This window comes from Cydia pomonella, chromosome 18, assembly GCF_033807575.1.
Source record: "Cydia pomonella isolate Wapato2018A chromosome 18, ilCydPomo1, whole genome shotgun sequence".
Lineage (NCBI taxonomy): Eukaryota > Metazoa > Arthropoda > Insecta > Lepidoptera > Tortricidae > Cydia > Cydia pomonella.
The window spans coordinates 5,796,917-5,815,412 of NC_084720.1; the positions used below are offsets into that span (position 1 = coordinate 5,796,917).

The 18,496-nt window shown below is 46.1% G+C and overlaps 2 protein-coding genes across 2 annotated transcripts in view; one reads left to right on the plus strand and one right to left on the minus strand.

Moving 5' to 3' along the window:
* Nucleotides 1-1,156: 1,156 nt before the first annotated feature.
* LOC133527665 (DNA replication licensing factor MCM4) lies at nucleotides 1,157-17,000 on the minus strand. Its single transcript, XM_061864773.1, has 17 exons — nucleotides 16,713-17,000; nucleotides 16,388-16,510; nucleotides 15,690-15,853; nucleotides 14,724-14,891; nucleotides 14,323-14,421; nucleotides 14,020-14,152; nucleotides 13,326-13,568; nucleotides 10,402-10,630; nucleotides 9,761-9,955; nucleotides 9,399-9,575; nucleotides 6,449-6,536; nucleotides 6,020-6,180; nucleotides 5,507-5,630; nucleotides 4,702-4,808; nucleotides 4,261-4,395; nucleotides 2,789-2,999; nucleotides 1,157-2,244 (listed from the first exon to the last, which is right to left on the minus strand). The coding sequence occupies exons 1-17, from the start codon at nucleotides 16,849-16,851 to the stop codon at nucleotides 2,149-2,151; spliced, it is 2,592 nt and encodes an 863-aa protein (XP_061720757.1). The 5' UTR covers nucleotides 16,852-17,000; the 3' UTR covers nucleotides 1,157-2,148.
* Nucleotides 17,001-17,208: 208 nt separating this feature from the next.
* LOC133527657 (protein wech) overlaps nucleotides 17,209-18,496 on the plus strand; it is a 37,122-nt gene continuing 35,834 nt past the window's right edge. Inside the window, exon 1 of the mRNA XM_061864757.1 lies at nucleotides 17,209-17,692. The gene's annotated coding sequence lies outside the window, so the exon portion shown is untranslated. The remainder of the gene's footprint in view (nucleotides 17,693-18,496) is intronic.

An 18,496-nucleotide genomic window follows, 5' to 3' on the forward strand; every position in this document is an offset into this window, starting at 1 on the left:
GTCTAAAACTGTAAAAATCTTTCATAAAATTACGTGTATGTATAATTGTTATATTTGCAGATATTTTATTAATAACTTAACACTGAAATGTAATACGAGAGTAAATAAATTAATTGCTGTAAAGTTCGTGTCATCCACGATGACGCGCTTTGTCAAATATAACCTTTAATTACATGTCAATACGGGTCTCACGCGTCGTCGTGAATTACACGATTTATGAAACTATAGTGCAAGAGAAAAATTAACTTTTAGAATATTAAGTGTGAATTTGTACCGTTGTGTAATATAATAAACACTAAATTTTTTAGTTTTTGTTGAATAGAAGTCACTAATTTTAAAATAAGGATTATTTCCCCGCGTTGATGGCTTGTGTATACATCGCATTGTAGAGAGGCCACATGAACACCCGTTGACATGAGAACGCCAGCGCCATTTTGAATTTAACATTATTTTCTACCTCTACTCTCCATATTCTTTTCCATACTATTATTACTTGTGTGTTAAATTCCATATATTTGCCTTTCTCTAAATTGCGAGACTGTACACAGTAAGTTAATCGTTTGTAAGGTATGACATCAGTGGGTCTAGGGTTTGTATTATAATTTGTTGCCATATTATATAACGATTGTTAGATAATCCTTAAAATCTAAATCTCTTTTCCAAGTATGTGTCGACTATTCTTAACTATTTTTATGTTCTGTCCTTTATAATCGTTCTTATCAATTTAATAGCCATTCAGAATAGTTTCCTTCTCTTTTAATAAAAATAAAATGTAAAGCTTTAAATGTATTGTGCAATCTCTCGGGGCAGTACAGTCGGTCAGAAATCGGTCAGGGATTTTTTTTCCCGATTTGTTCTATAAGTAGAACACAATAGAAATTGCCTTAGCATGGAATGAATTTCGCGCTCAGCTGGTTCAGGTTTTAGTATTGTGGGTGAGTGAATTTTCCCTGATCACTTTATATTTTTATTTGTTTGACACTGACTTGATTAGCGGAATGCAAAAGTACTTTTGACTATGTTTTTAATAGAGAGCAAGTTATATTATGTTCTTGTTTGTTATTTGTCCGCGAGCTTTTTGATACGCGGTTAGATTTTATGTAAATAAACATAATTTATTAAAAATCTGTTTTTATTGTCCTTAGTAAAACTACTATTGTATGAAAATAACATGATTTATTAATAAGATCAACGTACACAAACAATTATCTTACTTATTAATAAGGTACAAAACATGAGAAATATATCTATCTATAGTCAACCATGAGTTCCATAGGCACTTACTCTATCGATATTGAAACGTTGAAAAATGCATTTTAACCCGTTGAACGCAACGCCTATCGTGTGCGGCGCGGCATCGTGAACCTTGTCGGGACGCACGAAGGTAGATATTAGGGTGTAGCCGCACGCGTCAGTTGACGTCTTTGTCGGTCAAAGGGTTAAAGTAATAATTGATTTTAGACATTCGAGTTGGTGAGACATGGTAAATAGACGAATAACATTTTCAGTTGATAATTTGATATTCTTGTGAGGAACCCGGAGTAATCCCAATAAGGCCTAGTTTGCTGAGTGGGCCCTACACTCACTGGCAGTCGTAGTAAGAAGCCGGGACAACGCCAATATGATGAGTCTATGAAAGGCGGAACGGAACCTTTAACTGCGACCATAAGAATATTCCTAGTTCTTAACCTTTTGAACGCCAAGAGCCACTAAAGTGGCCGTGTGATGTCGCGCCTACCACGCCAACGACCACTAAACAGGTCATGGCAGACGCTGTCAAAGCAATTTTACTGTTGACAGATAAGGTTTAAATTCGTTTCTCAATAGTTGACATATTGGCGTGTATGCCACATTTTGATGCGAGGGAGAAAGCGTTGAAAAGGTTAATACTATAGTCATCTAAAAATATCACTAATCACTTCAATTTTTAAACCCTTTTTAAATGCAACACAGTTGAAGTTACTGTATTTCAATCGATTTTACCGAGTCGACTTAGTTTATGAGTACTTTACAACTTTTTTGCAACACTAAGTTGTGTATTTGTGCATTGGAACCAATTATATTCGTTTTCAGTTATTATTATTTATTATTATTAGTTAGTCTTATAGTTGCAAAAAGTTAGGGTTCAGTGGTTAACGTTTCGCCGACTTAGCAGAAGCGCAAATGTGTGTGCGACACGATGACGGCCTTGCCCTCGTCCTGTAGGTCCCGGAGCGCCTCGTCCAGCTGCTCGCGTGTCACCGTCTGTAAAACATACATATTTATTCTTTATCCTTTGAACCATCTTATACAGATGGATCTAGTCCCACAGGAAGCTCAATAAGGTGTTATATATTCTTGAAAAATATAGCCCTCCAAGAATATGGTAGTACAGACATTAAGTCTGGTAGGGGGGACAATAGTTAGATAGTTGCTAAATAATAACGAATAAATGTCATTATCGGGATTCGAACCCGAGACCCATAGAGTAAAGTAAGTATATTAGGTGCCGAAACCTCTGGCTTCGTAGACAAAGTCACTATCGAGTAGATTAGGAGTTAGGAGGTCGCTAAAATATTAACCTTGGTGCCTTTGCCTTCCAATGAGGTTTATGATGGTGAGTTACAGGCGAGGTGTCATATTCACAACCAACGACTTTCTAGGCGGGTTCTTTGTTCGTAGGCGGTTTTCGCTATAAACAGGAAAACCATTATATCGGCTACGCAGTAGGTCGCGTTGGCAGTGAACGTGTTAAAAAATGCTTCGAGGACACGGAACATGGTGATAGTACATAAAGCGATGTACTCACGATCTGCGACGAAGCATTGATCTCCTGCAGCAGCTTGGAGTGCGTCACGGTGGCGGGCTTGGCGAGCGGCCGCGCTACAGCCCGCAGCGCCTGCAGCAGGTCGTGGCGGCGGCGGCGCGCGGCGGCGCCCAGGCCGGTGGTGAGGATGCCCACGTCGATGCGGCCCGACGCCGGGTCCGTCGCCGACTGCTTCAGGGCTTCGCGGTGCAGCCTGCGGAAACGGATTACGACACATTTTTTACCGGTTTTAAAAGTTACCCAATTCATTTTATAATTGTTTATTCATTTATTACTGTCTTTGACATACCTACATAACATTTTTAGTAAATCTACTGAAGCTCATATAGACCGCGAGCCGGGAACAATTTCCAGGACCAGTCGCCTCCCGGCTGAAAACTCGTGTAGTGGTTAACGGCTAGGTATGATGAACCCTCGTGGACGTCAGCTGTCGCTCCGTTGGTAGGTTAAGGAATGGTAGCCACCGAAACACGTAAAACAAAAAATATATATATCATCGCCTCCCGTTTGATACTTTGTCAAATGATAGTTCAGATGCTGTTTTTAACTAAAAAAATTGTCAGCCGGTTATATCGCGGTGGTAAGAACATCAGCTGGTCGCATGAACATGTAAAAAATAAGCACTCTACCTTTTATGATAGCAATAGCAAATCATGAAACTTTGCATGTAGTATTTCATCAGCCTGAAAAGCCATCAACGGATTACGCAATTTACACATTACGCATACTTTGCCGCATATAAAGTGGTAGGCGCATTTTTTTTTTACATGTTAATTTTACAGCTGACGGTCATTCCACCGCGATAGAACCGGCTGACGGTCTTCTTAATTTAAAACAGCATCTAAACTATCACCTGGCAATATAGCGATAACTGACTAAATAATTATGCTCCTGGCCCGCGGTCTAATAATAAAACCCCCATATATAATTGAACTAACATAAATGTGAAATGTTTATAACATACATTAGACTATACGTCAAAATGGTCCCAAATCCAACAGAGTTGAGAATTAGGTATTTCTATATACTTCATTTCGTTCTATAGGCACCAAGCGGATTCCATTGCAGAACTGAGATATTTATATTTTGGTCAAAATGTCATCACCCTTATTACCTAGGTAATAATGACTACTAAATGACTATAAACGACTGTATAAATTTTATTGAAATTTGACATACAAATAGCCCGTCCACATATTGAATACTTTTTACTGCAATAGCCATCTCCTAATGGTATGAAATAGGCCACGAAATATATTAAGAGAATACAAGGAAGAGAAATAAGATATACTGTGAATTAACTTAAACGCGAGCAGAGGTTCGTTGGAAATAAAACGTAAAAAAATAGAGTAAATAAAAACCACAATGGAAGCAACAGTGAAAATTTACAATGAAGACAAAGTTAACAAACACAGACTTTAAATGTATTCTAAATAATGTTAGTGAACACTCACCTCGAAGCTTCGTCGACATCGATAATCTCGACGGTGGGCGACAGACGGACACGCGCATGTGCCTCCGCGAGCCGGATGAGGCTCTCGAGCTGGCGCGGGTAGGCCGAGATCTGGCCGCGCCCGCTGCCTACTCGTCTGCAACCGATAACAAACAGTTTATGCAACTGTTACACAATAACAGCAGAGTGACCTCACGTAATAACCTCAATGAAAAACCAACAGCTAAACTAAGAACCATTTTGTGGGAGTTATAAATATTTGTTACGAATTACGTGATATAAGTATAAATGAATTTAATTACATAGCCACAATAAGCCATTCATGTACAACTTTCAACATGTTCATTACAAACATGTTTAGAAATATAATCTAACATAATGGCCTACCTGTCAGGGAAACACAGCAAGGGCAGCATATCATATCAATGTATTGTATACGTACCGCATGTCGACGTAGGCGTCGATGAGCCGCTGCTGAGCGGCCTCGCTGAGTGTAGGTTGCACGTTCTCCTTCGCAAACGCGATATAGTCCCGCATTATGCTCATATCCTGAAAAATCATTCATAATGTTACATTTTTGATTAGCACAGAGTGAATGGGAAGAAGAGACTAGTTGCAGTCAGTCGAAGGTGATGATCAAAGCTATAAATGACAGGAGAACCAGGTATCTTTTGAAACTAGGTAAGAGCAGTCTGAGACTACTGACGGGTATTATCACTGGTTATAACATTCTCAACAGACATCTTAAGGTAATGGAAATAAACAGAGATGCCTCCTGTCCACACTGTGGTGAGGAGGAAACTAGCTTTCACTTACTAGCAAAATGTATCATGTACGCGGCATTGCGACATAATACATTCGGTAGAGACTTCGAACGAACTAAAAGACGTCGAACTTAAAGATGTCCTTCTGTTCTGCAGGAAAACAAGAAGATTTGAAGAGATTACTATGGGAATGCCGCCGAGACAGTAACCTGCAGCTCCAGGGAATTGGGCTGGATGAACGCAGCATGAGATCGACAGCTCGTCTGTTACCGGCCGGGCGTCCCTACACTAAATCTACACTTGATTTCTGTCTGATGTACCTAATGTGTCTTTATATTAGTATGTTCATAACAGCTTTCAATAATGTCAGGATACTATTCAAAAAGTAAGAGCAACAGTTTTGGGTAAACTACAAGGTAAACGACGTTGTGCGAATGTGTTTTCCTGAATGTACACTTAATAAGGTAAAAGGACAATATTTACGAATACTTCTTCACCCTCTTCAGGCTCAGTGGGATCCTTGTAATACAGCGATACGAGATGCGAGGCCAGGCGACGGTCGAACACTTCGTCTTGTGGGTCCAGAACTAAGAAAATGAGGTCGAATCTGGAACAACGCATATATACATAAGATTCTGACGTAACTGAGTGAGTAACGTGACTGAGTAAAAGGGGGAAATACAACAGTACGTTGTAAGGTATGTCATGCATGCTAATGAGAAAATAAAAAGAGGATGCCGACGAGGAGATGAAAACCGGACACTGAAGGTGCACACGGGACAAACGCTATGATGAGACATGAGACAGTGTGTGTGAGAGAGAAAAAGTACCTGGACATGAGCGATAGAGCGTATGAGGTAGTTGTACATTCTCGATGATAGTCTTGTTTCTGTTCCACTGCGATTCGGATAGATTCGCGCGTTTAGCTGACAGATAATGCCGGCCTTGGTTATCGATAGTGTTTACTCTATCTCTGTCTAACATGTGATAACGTACCTGGACATGAGCGTGTGGGGTAGTTGTACGTTCTCGACGATAGTCTTGTTTTTGTTCCACTGTGACTCGGCTGGGTTCGCGGCCGCCAGGATCGAAGTGCGCGCGTTTAGCTGACAGATGATGCCGGCCTTGGCTATCGATAGTGTTTGCTGCTCCATCACCTACAAAATTACCATTTTATAGTTATTTCTGTTTACAGAAATGCGAGAAATTTGATAAAGAAGGTTACAAAATAAAGTTCACCAATCAAACAATTACAATACCGAGTAAGATCCAGGATTAAATTCACACCTTGCCTTTACATTATGTTCATAATATATCTAAGTGGCTCTATGAGGGCTAAAGGACAGGTTGGTATGACGGTTTAAGTGATAGGTATTTAAAATAAGAAGAATTTAGAATGTCTTAAAGAATGATAAAATGTCTCACTTCGTGAAGTACACTCCGAGTAGAGTCGTTCATTTTGTCGAATTCGTCAATGCAGCAGATTCCGTTGTCGGCCAAAACTAGTGCACCCCTGTAACAAGTATTAAAATGTTTATTTCCTTATACAAGTCGTAAGATAGTTGTTCGGCTTGACCACAATTGAGTGACATTAAAAACTGATACATTTGATGCGCAGGTATACTGTACTACAATAAACATTATACCAGATACACGAGCGCAACACGCGCCCGTAGTAAGATTGAGCATAACACGCATTTGCTAGTTTTGTTAAGGACGAGGCGAACGTCCGGCGGGTCAGGCTGCGTGTTTGCAAGCTGCAAAATGTGAGTTAACACTTTGGAAGGAGTTAAGTACAGTGCAACGTAAAAAATCCTGCAATTCGTGTCGCTCGTAGCGCAGCAGCTGCGACTTCGACGGGCCCGGGTCGCCACATAGCAGGATGTTGATCTCCGATCTGTAATATACTACTGACGTCTGCAGCACGAGCTGGCGAGTGTCGGGGTCCTTGGTGACGTAGGCGGTGAGCCCCACGGCGCTGGAGCCGCGGCCCGACGTGTACTGCGCGCGCGGCACGAGCGCGTGCACGTAGCGCAGCATAGCAGGATGTTGATCTCCGATCTGTAATATACTACTGACGTCTGCAGCACGAGCTGGCGAGTGTCGGGGTCCTTGGTGACGTAGGCGGTGAGCCCCACGGCGCTGGAGCCGCGGCCCGACGTGTACTGCGCGCGCGGCACGAGCGCGTGCACGTAGCGCAGCATAGCAGGATGTTGATCTCCGATCTGTAATATACTACTGACGTCTGCAGCACGAGCTGGCGAGTGTCGGGGTCCTTGGTGACGTAGGCGGTGAGCCCCACGGCGCTGGAGCCGCGGCCCGACGTGTACTGCGCGCGCGGCACGAGCGCGTGCACGTAGCGCAGCATAGCAGGATGTTGATCTCCGATCTGTAATATACTACTGACGTCTGCAGCACGAGCTGGCGAGTGTCGGGGTCCTTGGTGACGTAGGCGGTGAGCCCCACGGCGCTGGAGCCGCGGCCCGACGTGTACTGCGCGCGCGGCACGAGCGCGTGCACGTAGCGCAGCATAGCAGGATGTTGATCTCCGATCTGTAATATACTACTGACGTCTGCAGCACGAGCTGGCGAGTGTCGGGGTCCTTGGTGACGTAGGCGGTGAGCCCCACGGCGCTGGAGCCGCGGCCCGACGTGTACTGCGCGCGCGGCACGAGCGCGTGCACGTAGCGCAGCATAGCAGGATGTTGATCTCCGATCTGTAATATACTACTGACGTCTGCAGCACGAGCTGGCGAGTGTCGGGGTCCTTGGTGACGTAGGCGGTGAGCCCCACGGCGCTGGAGCCGCGGCCCGACGTGTACTGCGCGCGCGGCACGAGCGCGTGCACGTAGCGCAGCATAGCAGGATGTTGATCTCCGATCTGTAATATACTACTGACGTCTGCAGCACGAGCTGGCGAGTGTCGGGGTCCTTGGTGACGTAGGCGGTGAGCCCCACGGCGCTGGAGCCGCGGCCCGACGTGTACTGCGCGCGCGGCACGAGCGCGTGCACGTAGCGCAGCATAGCAGGATGTTGATCTCCGATCTGTAATATACTACTGACGTCTGCAGCACGAGCTGGCGAGTGTCGGGGTCCTTGGTGACGTAGGCGGTGAGCCCCACGGCGCTGGAGCCGCGGCCCGACGTGTACTGCGCGCGCGGCACGAGCGCGTGCACGTAGCGCAGCATAGCAGGATGTTGATCTCCGATCTGTAATATACTACTGACGTCTGCAGCACGAGCTGGCGAGTGTCGGGGTCCTTGGTGACGTAGGCGGTGAGCCCCACGGCGCTGGAGCCGCGGCCCGACGTGTACTGCGCGCGCGGCACGAGCGCGTGCACGTAGCGCAGCATAGCAGGATGTTGATCTCCGATCTGTAATATACTACTGACGTCTGCAGCACGAGCTGGCGAGTGTCGGGGTCCTTGGTGACGTAGGCGGTGAGCCCCACGGCGCTGGAGCCGCGGCCCGACGTGTACTGCGCGCGCGGCACGAGCGCGTGCACGTAGCGCAGCATAGCAGGATGTTGATCTCCGATCTGTAATATACTACTGACGTCTGCAGCACGAGCTGGCGAGTGTCGGGGTCCTTGGTGACGTAGGCGGTGAGCCCCACGGCGCTGGAGCCGCGGCCCGACGTGTACTGCGCGCGCGGCACGAGCGCGTGCACGTAGCGCAGCATAGCAGGATGTTGATCTCCGATCTGTAATATACTACTGACGTCTGCAGCACGAGCTGGCGAGTGTCGGGGTCCTTGGTGACGTAGGCGGTGAGCCCCACGGCGCTGGAGCCGCGGCCCGACGTGTACTGCGCGCGCGGCACGAGCGCGTGCACGTAGCGCAGCATAGCAGGATGTTGATCTCCGATCTGTAATATACTACTGACGTCTGCAGCACGAGCTGGCGAGTGTCGGGGTCCTTGGTGACGTAGGCGGTGAGCCCCACGGCGCTGGAGCCGCGGCCCGACGTGTACTGCGCGCGCGGCACGAGCGCGTGCACGTAGCGCAGCATAGCAGGATGTTGATCTCCGATCTGTAATATACTACTGACGTCTGCAGCACGAGCTGGCGAGTGTCGGGGTCCTTGGTGACGTAGGCGGTGAGCCCCACGGCGCTGGAGCCGCGGCCCGACGTGTACTGCGCGCGCGGCACGAGCGCGTGCACGTAGCGCAGCATAGCAGGATGTTGATCTCCGATCTGTAATATACTACTGACGTCTGCAGCACGAGCTGGCGAGTGTCGGGGTCCTTGGTGACGTAGGCGGTGAGCCCCACGGCGCTGGAGCCGCGGCCCGACGTGTACTGCGCGCGCGGCACGAGCGCGTGCACGTAGCGCAGCATAGCAGGATGTTGATCTCCGATCTGTAATATACTACTGACGTCTGCAGCACGAGCTGGCGAGTGTCGGGGTCCTTGGTGACGTAGGCGGTGAGCCCCACGGCGCTGGAGCCGCGGCCCGACGTGTACTGCGCGCGCGGCACGAGCGCGTGCACGTAGCGCAGCAGCTGCGACTTCGACGTGCCCGGGTCGCCGCATAGCAGGATGTTGATCTCCGATCTGTAAAAAATATACATTTTACTACGATATTCCAACTGGGTCTCGGCAGCAGAGCAGTTGAAGCAGCACGCCTTTCTTGATGTCGAGGTTCTCGTAGATGGACGGTGCGATGGCGCGCGCTAAGCGCTCGTAGCTAGCAGTGTACTTGCTATGACAGGGACTTGTACAGCTAACGACAGAAGTACCTGAAATGTGTCCTCCCAGCAGCATTGAAGTTCTTCTTAGTACCGCCGAGTAGTTGTAGCAACACGCCCTTCTTAATGTCGAGGTTCTCGTAGATGGACGGTGCGATAGCTCGCGCCAGGCGCTCGTAGCAGTCGGCTTGCTTTGACAGCGACTTGAATAATTCAACTCGCTCGGGCGGGAAACGGTGCTCCTTGCTGTGGAGCAAACGAAATACTTATTAACATTTTCAATTTAATTTCTATACTAGTTATAACAAATGTTAAAGTAGTAAAAAGAGTTAGAGCAAATGTTAAAGTAGTCAATGAAAATGCTATATAGACTACCTGTATCTACAAGCATGTGACTTTCAATCCAAAGTTCACGGCTTTAAACCCTAGCTATAGATCTTATGATATATTTTATTTACTCGTTGCTTTTCAGAAAAGAAACGGACTCGTACTAATAAGGCCTAGTTGCCCCTCTGGGTTGGAAGATCAGTCTCCCATGAGCTGTGATGATAATCATTGAAAAAGGAATTCACTTCAAAAAACCCTAAAAATAATCTTTGTGTCGTTTATGAAACGAGGCTCAGCTCAGACACAGTATCGAATGAGGCCCATTAAAACTCCCGTCATTAGCGTAAGCTCTAATATCTACTCACCCCTCCTCAGTCTCGAACAGCCTGTCACTGTGCACCTTCCTGTAGTGCAGCGCGTCAATATGGGTCTTGTGCAGGGCGCGCAGGGTCGCTTTCCGCGGGTGCACGGTGGCGGGCGCGGCGCGGAACACGCCGGTGACGCCCACGCGCTCGCCCGCGCCCACCGCCTCCACCAGCGCGCCGTGGGCCATCACCGTCACGGTGGCTGGCGTGCGGCCCGCTGGCATATCGTCTGTACGGGAAAATATTACATATATATACAATTCCTTTGTCCATGTATAGTCGAGCCGTTAACCACGTATAGTACGATGAATTTTATCGACAAATCACCCCCCATACCTGTTTTTTCTCAACCATTTTAAAAATGCATCCTTTCAAAGTTTAAGTAGTGCCAAACACTACTGCACTCGATTAATGTACTATTATCTGTCTGTATTACCTATCGCACATAAAAAAAAATTAACATTATAAATGTCACAGAGAATTTTCAACAATTATTCGAGAATTGATAACAAAGATAAAAATTGTCTTCAAAAATTCACTTTTTTTACATTTTATCGAGGTTGTTGACCTGTACTTCAAAATTGACATCAAAATGATAGCCCTAGTTAAAACACTTCACAAGTTACACGAGTCCAAACAAGACCTTCTATAATGAGCGTCAACTAATTTCCAAAGAAACATTGCCAGCCGCCGGAATTATTATTTGGAACTAAGGCAATTTCGAAAAAAAAAGATAAACATAAGGACTTGCAATAAGACCAGTCGACGACATATAACGTCACACAAAAGACGCGACTCTCCGTTCCAAATACCTATTATATTAGACTGAACCCTATAAGGGCTCTAGATACTTTCAAAACTTTGTATTGACTTATTAAATTTTACCTATTCCGTAAGTATCTAATTATTTAGTTCAGAAGTTTTGTACTACCCTGAAATTTCTTCATTAGACACCACATTGATTCCTGGTCAGGAAAGCAAAATTTGAGCCAGTAATTGTTAGCCATTTTTGTAAAATCACCATGTTGCCTTAAAATAAATAAAAATGCTTGTCGTTGAGGTGGCTGCGGTTGTGTATGAGCTGGAAGCAGTGCGCGCAGTGCGCCGGCTCGGGCACGGTACACGGCACTCACCTGGCAACTCCTGCAGCTTGACCAGCTGCTTGTCGCTGAAGTGGCTGCGGTTATGTATGAGCTGGAAGCAGTGCGCGGTGTTGCAGTGCGCGCAGTGCGCCGGCTCGGGCACGGTACACGGCACTCACCTGGCGACTCCTGCAGCTTGACCAGCTGCTTGTCGCTGAAGTGGCTGCGGTTGTGTATGAGCTGGAAGCAGTGCGCGGTGTTGCAGTGCGCGCAGTGCGCCGGCTCGGGCACGGTACACGGCACTCACCTGGCGACTCCTGCAGCTTGACCAGCTGCTTGTCGCTGAAGTGGCTGCGGTTGTGTATGAGCTGGAAGCAGTGCGCGGTGTTGCAGTGCGCGCAGTGCGCCGGCTCGGGCACGGTACACGGCACTCACCTGGCGACTCCTGCAGCTTGACCAGCTGCTTGTCGCTGAAGTGGCTGCGGTTGTGTATGAGCTGGAAGCAGTGCGCGGTGTTGCAGTGCGCGCAGTGCGCCGGCTCGGGCACGGTACACGGCACTCACCTGGCGACTCCTGCAGCTTGACCAGCTGCTTGTCGCTGAAGTGGCTGCGGTTGTGTATGAGCTGGAAGCAGTGCGCGGTGTTGCAGTGCGCGCAGTGCGCCGGCTCGGGCACGGTACACGGCACTCACCTGGCGACTCCTGCAGCTTGACCAGCTGCTTGTCGCTGAAGTGGCTGCGGTTGTGTATGAGCTGGAAGCAGTGCGCGGTGTTGCAGTGCGCGCAGTGCGCCGGCTCGGGCACGGTACACGGCACTCACCTGGCGACTCCTGCAGCTTGACCAGCTGCTTGTCGCTGAAGTGGCTGCGGTTGTGTATGAGCTGGAAGCAGTGCGCGGTGTTGCAGTGCGCGCAGTGCGCCGGCTCGGGCACGGTACACGCACTCACCTGGCGACTCCTGCAGCTTGACCAGCTGCTTGTCGCTGAAGTGGCTGCGGTTGTGTATGAGCTGGAAGCAGTGCGCGGTGTTGCAGTGCGCGCAGTGCGCCGGCTCGGGCACGGTACACGGCACTCACCTGGCGACTCCTGCAGCTTGACCAGCTGCTTGTCGCTGAAGTGGCTGCGGTTGTGTATGAGCTGGAAGCAGTGCGCGGTGTTGCAGTGCGCGCAGTGCGCCGGCTCGGGCACGGTACACGGCACTCACCTGGCGACTCCTGCAGCTTGACCAGCTGCTTGTCGCTGAAGTGGCTGCGGTTGTGTATGAGCTGGAAGCAGTGCGCGGTGTTGCAGTGCGCGCAGTGCGCCGGCTCGGGCACGGTACACGGCACTCACCTGGCGACTCCTGCAGCTTGACCAGCTGCTTGTCGCTGAAGTGGCTGCGGTTGTGTATGAGCTGGAAGCAGTGCGCGGTGTTGCAGTGCGCGCAGTGCGCCGGCTCGGGCACGGTACACGGCACTCACCTGGCGACTCCTGCAGCTTGACCAGCTGCTTGTCGCTGAAGTGGCTGCGGTTGTGTATGAGCTGGAAGCAGTGCGCGGTGTTGCAGTGCGCGCAGTGCGCCGGCTCGGGCACGGTACACGGCACTCACCTGGCGACTCCTGCAGCTTGACCAGCTGCTTGTCGCTGAAGTGGCTGCGGTTGTGTATGAGCTGGAAGCAGTGCGCGGTGTTGCAGTGCGCGCAGTGCGCCGGCTCGGGCACGGTACACGGCACTCACCTGGCGACTCCTGCAGCTTGACCAGCTGCTTGTCGCTGAAGTGGCTGCGGTTGTGTATGAGCTGGAAGCAGTGCGCGGTGTTGCAGTGCGCGCAGTGCGCCGGCTCGGGCACGGTACACGGCACTCACCTGGCGACTCCTGCAGCTTGACCAGCTGCTTGTCGCTGAAGTGGCTGCGGTTGTGTATGAGCTGGAAGCAGTGCGCGGTGTTGCAGTGCGCGCAGTGCGCCGGCTCGGGCACGCGGCCGCGCTCGAGCTCGGCGGCGGCGGCGGCGCCGCACACGGCGCACTTGAAGAAGGCCTCGCGCATCTCGGGCACGATGCTCGACGTGCGGATCACCATGCCCGAGATGGTCACCAGCTGGTCGATGTCTGGAAACGGACCACTGATTGGCGAGCTGGCAGTTATGATCGGCAATGGCGAGAAATCTTTGAAAATGTCCGCATTATTATTACGGGATGACGACGTAGTATTATAACGTTGTTGTTATAGTCAGCTCTCGAAAACTTTGGCATTTCTTGTGGTTACAATTTTGGTATGTAAAAATTTTTGTTTCACTGTGATCTTAATTAATTTATTTTTTAATTATGGATCGACGTAAGCACTCAATTTTGTTTTAAGAGGAAGTTAAGTTATGAAGAAACTGTATTAGGGTTTTTATGGTCATGATAGTGAATTTCAGTGGGAATCCAGCTAATGCTAGCTAGGTAGCTAGCTCAAAGAGGGTGCGGAGTGTTAGGGTCGGCAACGCGCATGTATCTCCTCTGGCTACTGCTTACGCTAGTTTGCCACTGACGTAGTATAAAAAAAATTACTAATTACCTTCCGGGTTAAGGTCCCTCATGTGTCTGGCGGGCGCGTTGAATGGCCGCACCTGGATCTGGTGCTCCAGTATCGCAGCCGGGTACTTCTCAAAGAACAGCTCGTTTACCGCTGCATCGAACGCTGGCACAACCTGTGAATTGAGGCATCATTGTAACTGCCAAAAGTTTATTTTTTCTTTGGTGTAGGAAGATTCCAGATTATGAGATCTGTCTATTAGTCTTGCCTTTTTTTATTCCTCTGATTTGAAACAGGACTGATTGAGCCAAAATATGGTTATAATAAAATCAGAATCATATTCACCTCTTGTGGGTAGCAGACAAGCTGTCGATGCAGCTTGGGATCAAAAATGCGAATGTGATCCACATCCACATCTAAGAACGGCTCTTCCAATGTGTGAATCTGAAAAAAAAAACAAACTATAGTAATTATTAGTAAACCTATTTAAGCTGCTATAAAGATTTCCCGCAAAACATTAATTCACCTTGTCTATTCCTGAGTTTTTTAACTTATATCATCTCAAGTATACTTAGCTTCACTCATTAGTTTAACTTCTGAATATAGACAAAAATAATAATTATAACCTTGATATTTTCTTTATCTGTCTTTATTAAATATTGTTATGTTTTTTTTAAATGTTTTATAACTTGATTAATAATTAATTTCTGACACTTCCATAAGAAGTTAAATGTATATTTACTAACCTCTTCCAGCTTCTGTTCATAAAGTGGTTCATTAGTGACAGCGGTAGGCTCAACAAACCGCTGCACAAACTTGATAAACTTCTCGCGGCACTCGGCAATGGCTACATCTGTGCCCCACACCACTAGCTGTGGTTCACTTGATGGGGCCTCTGCTGCTGCCTCTTCCACCTGCAAATTTCAAGAATATTTTAGGGTTATAATAAAAATTCCAATAAAATATCATCAAGAGCCCATGCAGATACTTTCTTTATTACTTCATGAATAATTAATATGTATGTACAGATATTCTCAAAAAAAAAAATATGTTAGGTTACACCACCTTCCACACAACATTTTCTGTTCACTGTTCAAGTGTATTGTATAATATATTGCACCTGCATGTTTCCGCAACACTGGCGCCTATTTTGTGAGGGTGACACTGTTCAGATGTGATTCAGCAATTTTGGTCTGAATGAAAGTGGCAGGCAGAAGACAGCCTCCTATTTTCTTACTGGGTGTCTCTACATATAACCTCATCAGAACTGCCTAAATATTTGCCATCCTTTGGCCAGAAATCTGCACATCCTGCAGTCAAAGGAGCTGCAGCTAGAGCAGCTTCAAACATGTAGTGGTCCTCTTGTTACCATCAACATATTCCACACCACATCCACTTCTATGTCAGATCAATGTAGGCACAACATATAATGTGCCTTACTTGACATAGCAACTTTATAAGGTTGGTCCACACAGAGCAAGCAGCCTGGCAACGAAATTGCCACACCTCGCCTGAGGCAACGAGGAAGAGGCACGTCTACATAGACCGAAATGCTTTGCACGGCAATTTCCTAACAAGGTGGCTTGTTCTGTGTGGGCCCGCTTATACAATCATCTTATACAATAATGCAAGATTTGTTTGATTTGAATATTCACATCAATCATGGGTAAAAGTATGAATATTAGTGATGTAAACATAAAATAATTGTTTACCCCTCTAGTAGGTGTTGGTGCGGGCACATTCCGCCCAATCTGCTGTCCCCGAAGATCTGCCCTCTGCCTGGCGGGGGTCATGACCCCTCGCATGAGTGAGCGAGGAGTGCTGAGTGAGCTGGGTGTACCATAGTTCAGGGGTGAGCTTAAGTCAAAATCTGTCCCTGGAAGATTCAGTTAAATGGTTAAAAAACTAATAAATATAATTTTTTTCACAAGAAAATTTGAATAGGAAGCCTCTGTTAATTACATAAATTTCAAATAGACATTCCCTCTAGTGAGATTGTCAGATAAAGGGATATGTAGTTAAATGATTAGGCATTATCAACTATTTTTCTAGCATGATTGACTAGCTACTGTGGCCTAAGCACAAAAAAGCATGTGCAACTGCAAGTGACTAAGAACTTACTGGTACTTTTGTAGGCCACTATCTTCATCCATTAGAATTTTCCCACGATATATCGCCTTGACAATATAGGTATGTTTAGATATTTGTGAGCACCTTGGCAGCTCCGATACACCTCATGGTGACAGTACCGGTTATATTTACTGTGTAATTGACTTGGTTTTGTACTGTAAAGTTATTATGACTGAATAAATGACATTGGAATTGCATCGAAGTTAGGGTTTCCCTGCATTTGTCTAGTTTCTGGCTGGAGGAGTTTGAAGACAATATACATATAGTGGGGTTCACTTACCAATAGGACTAGACTGCAAAGCCCTTGCCGGTGACGTGCCCGGTACACGCGGTGTGCGTGGCGTGCCGCGTGGGGTGTGGGGAGTGCCGCGGGGGGTGCGAGTAGGAGTCGCTGGAGTCCCATCTGTATAGAAACTCTGTATCTGATATTTAACTTGATAGGATCATTAATCTGTTATAATTTTTTGTTACTATGGAAAAAGAGTCAATGAATTCGTTTTAAACATACTGATATATGTTGTGACAATGTCAAAACAATGGTATAGGTTAGGCGTATTCAGTTTATTAATAACAAAAATATTTACATTACGATTAAACGGTAATACCTTGTGAAGATGTGCCTGAAGCTCGTTGAGGTGTCTCCGGGATGACCACCTGTTCCTGTTGGGAAGACCGCGTCCTGCGGGTTGGAGTCGGGGCGTCCGACGACGCTTGCGATGATGGCCGTTTCGATGGAGTGGACATGTTGAATCAAGCCACTGTACAACGCTGGTTTAGTCGCTTACACTCACTTTTCACAAAATATCTAACTCTAGAAATAAAACAAAACAAAGAAAGTAATAATGGATTAGAGAGGAACGCGACCGGCGCGTGTTTTGAGCGCGAAAAGTATGTGTCAAAACTGTCAAAACCAAAACAAAAGCAGTCACACTTTTTTGGAAGCGTGTTTTGTTTATTACTTGCAGCGCTATTTAAAGTAGCTTAAATAGTTTAGTAGTTTTGGTCTCTAGAAATTCTATTATTAAATGTATTTAGACTCAATACGATGAAAATATAAACTTTTGGTTCTTCTAGTTTATATCATATGTAAGTACATTTTTTTAAGTTTCAAAATCAAAACTTTAAAATGTATCAAATGTTTATTTCTTTTATTCCACTATAATCGATCGATACAAGACATCCCTAGTACTGTCAAGTTGTTGTCAATTAACCATAGACAATAGAATTAATCATTGATTGATCGTTCATTCACCCCACTGCTGACTGATGTTTTCGTGGTGTTTTACGATAATAAATAAATATAAACATTTCTTGCGAAATAATAAATTCTATAAGCAATCGCGATGGTCAGCGGTATGTGAAGTCGGTGCAATAAACTTTACGGAGTCAATGACAAGCAATTGAAGTTGGCTATCATCGTAAGAGCTATCTTTGTGCAATCTACCTGCTTTGTCGGGCATATTATTGTGAATAAATTAATCCTGACTGGGCTTAAAGGATATCGGATTTAAACGGACAGATGGATTGTAATTACTGTGTGATGGTTATTTTGTGATTCCGGCGTAAATTCGTGCTGCATTTTAAGGTAAATATCAGCGGTGAGTATGTAGAGATACATATAACTATTCATAGAATGATTCACTGTATCTCCTGCCCATCCGTGGGCTTATGTGTATGATCACAAAAACAATGCAATTGCTTAAAGATATTCGAGCCAGTTAAATGAGCAAGGGATGTGTAATTTATGAAAGCTTTAATTGTCGTGTTACGAATCTTACTAAATCTAACGTATTTTGTGTTGCTTGCACCGAGTTTGTTAAATTGCGCATAAACAAGGCTGCAGTAACATGTAACCGTGGCCTCGTGTAACCTCTCGTTTTGGTAGTATCATCATATGAAATTAGCTAATAATACTAAAAGTGGTTGAATTGAATTTTCATAACTCCCTCTCTTGTCTCACTTGATTTGCAAGGTGAGTTTTGAAACAAACATATATCTATGTCCTGTCTTTGTGAAGGGAACAAAAACCAATTGTATATCATATTTAGCAATTTCTATTAATAAGTTTGTGTGGTCAGCCCAATCCCCAACCACATTTGTAATTTTCTGTTGATTACACAGACAGATTATCAAAATGTCTAAAATTCATCTACAAAGTTCACCATGCAAAACTAAGCCCATATTACTGTATGTTTTATCTTTGGGTGCCTCTTATAGTTGGCAGCAAGCTCAAATTTTTATATGCCAATGAATAGTTTGATGGCACTCAGTTACCTATATTCATTTTTACTTTTTAACATTAAGTATGTGACTCATTAACTAATAACATAAAATACAATCATCAATAACATTCTAATATAATAAATGTGGCATGAATAACAGACATTTA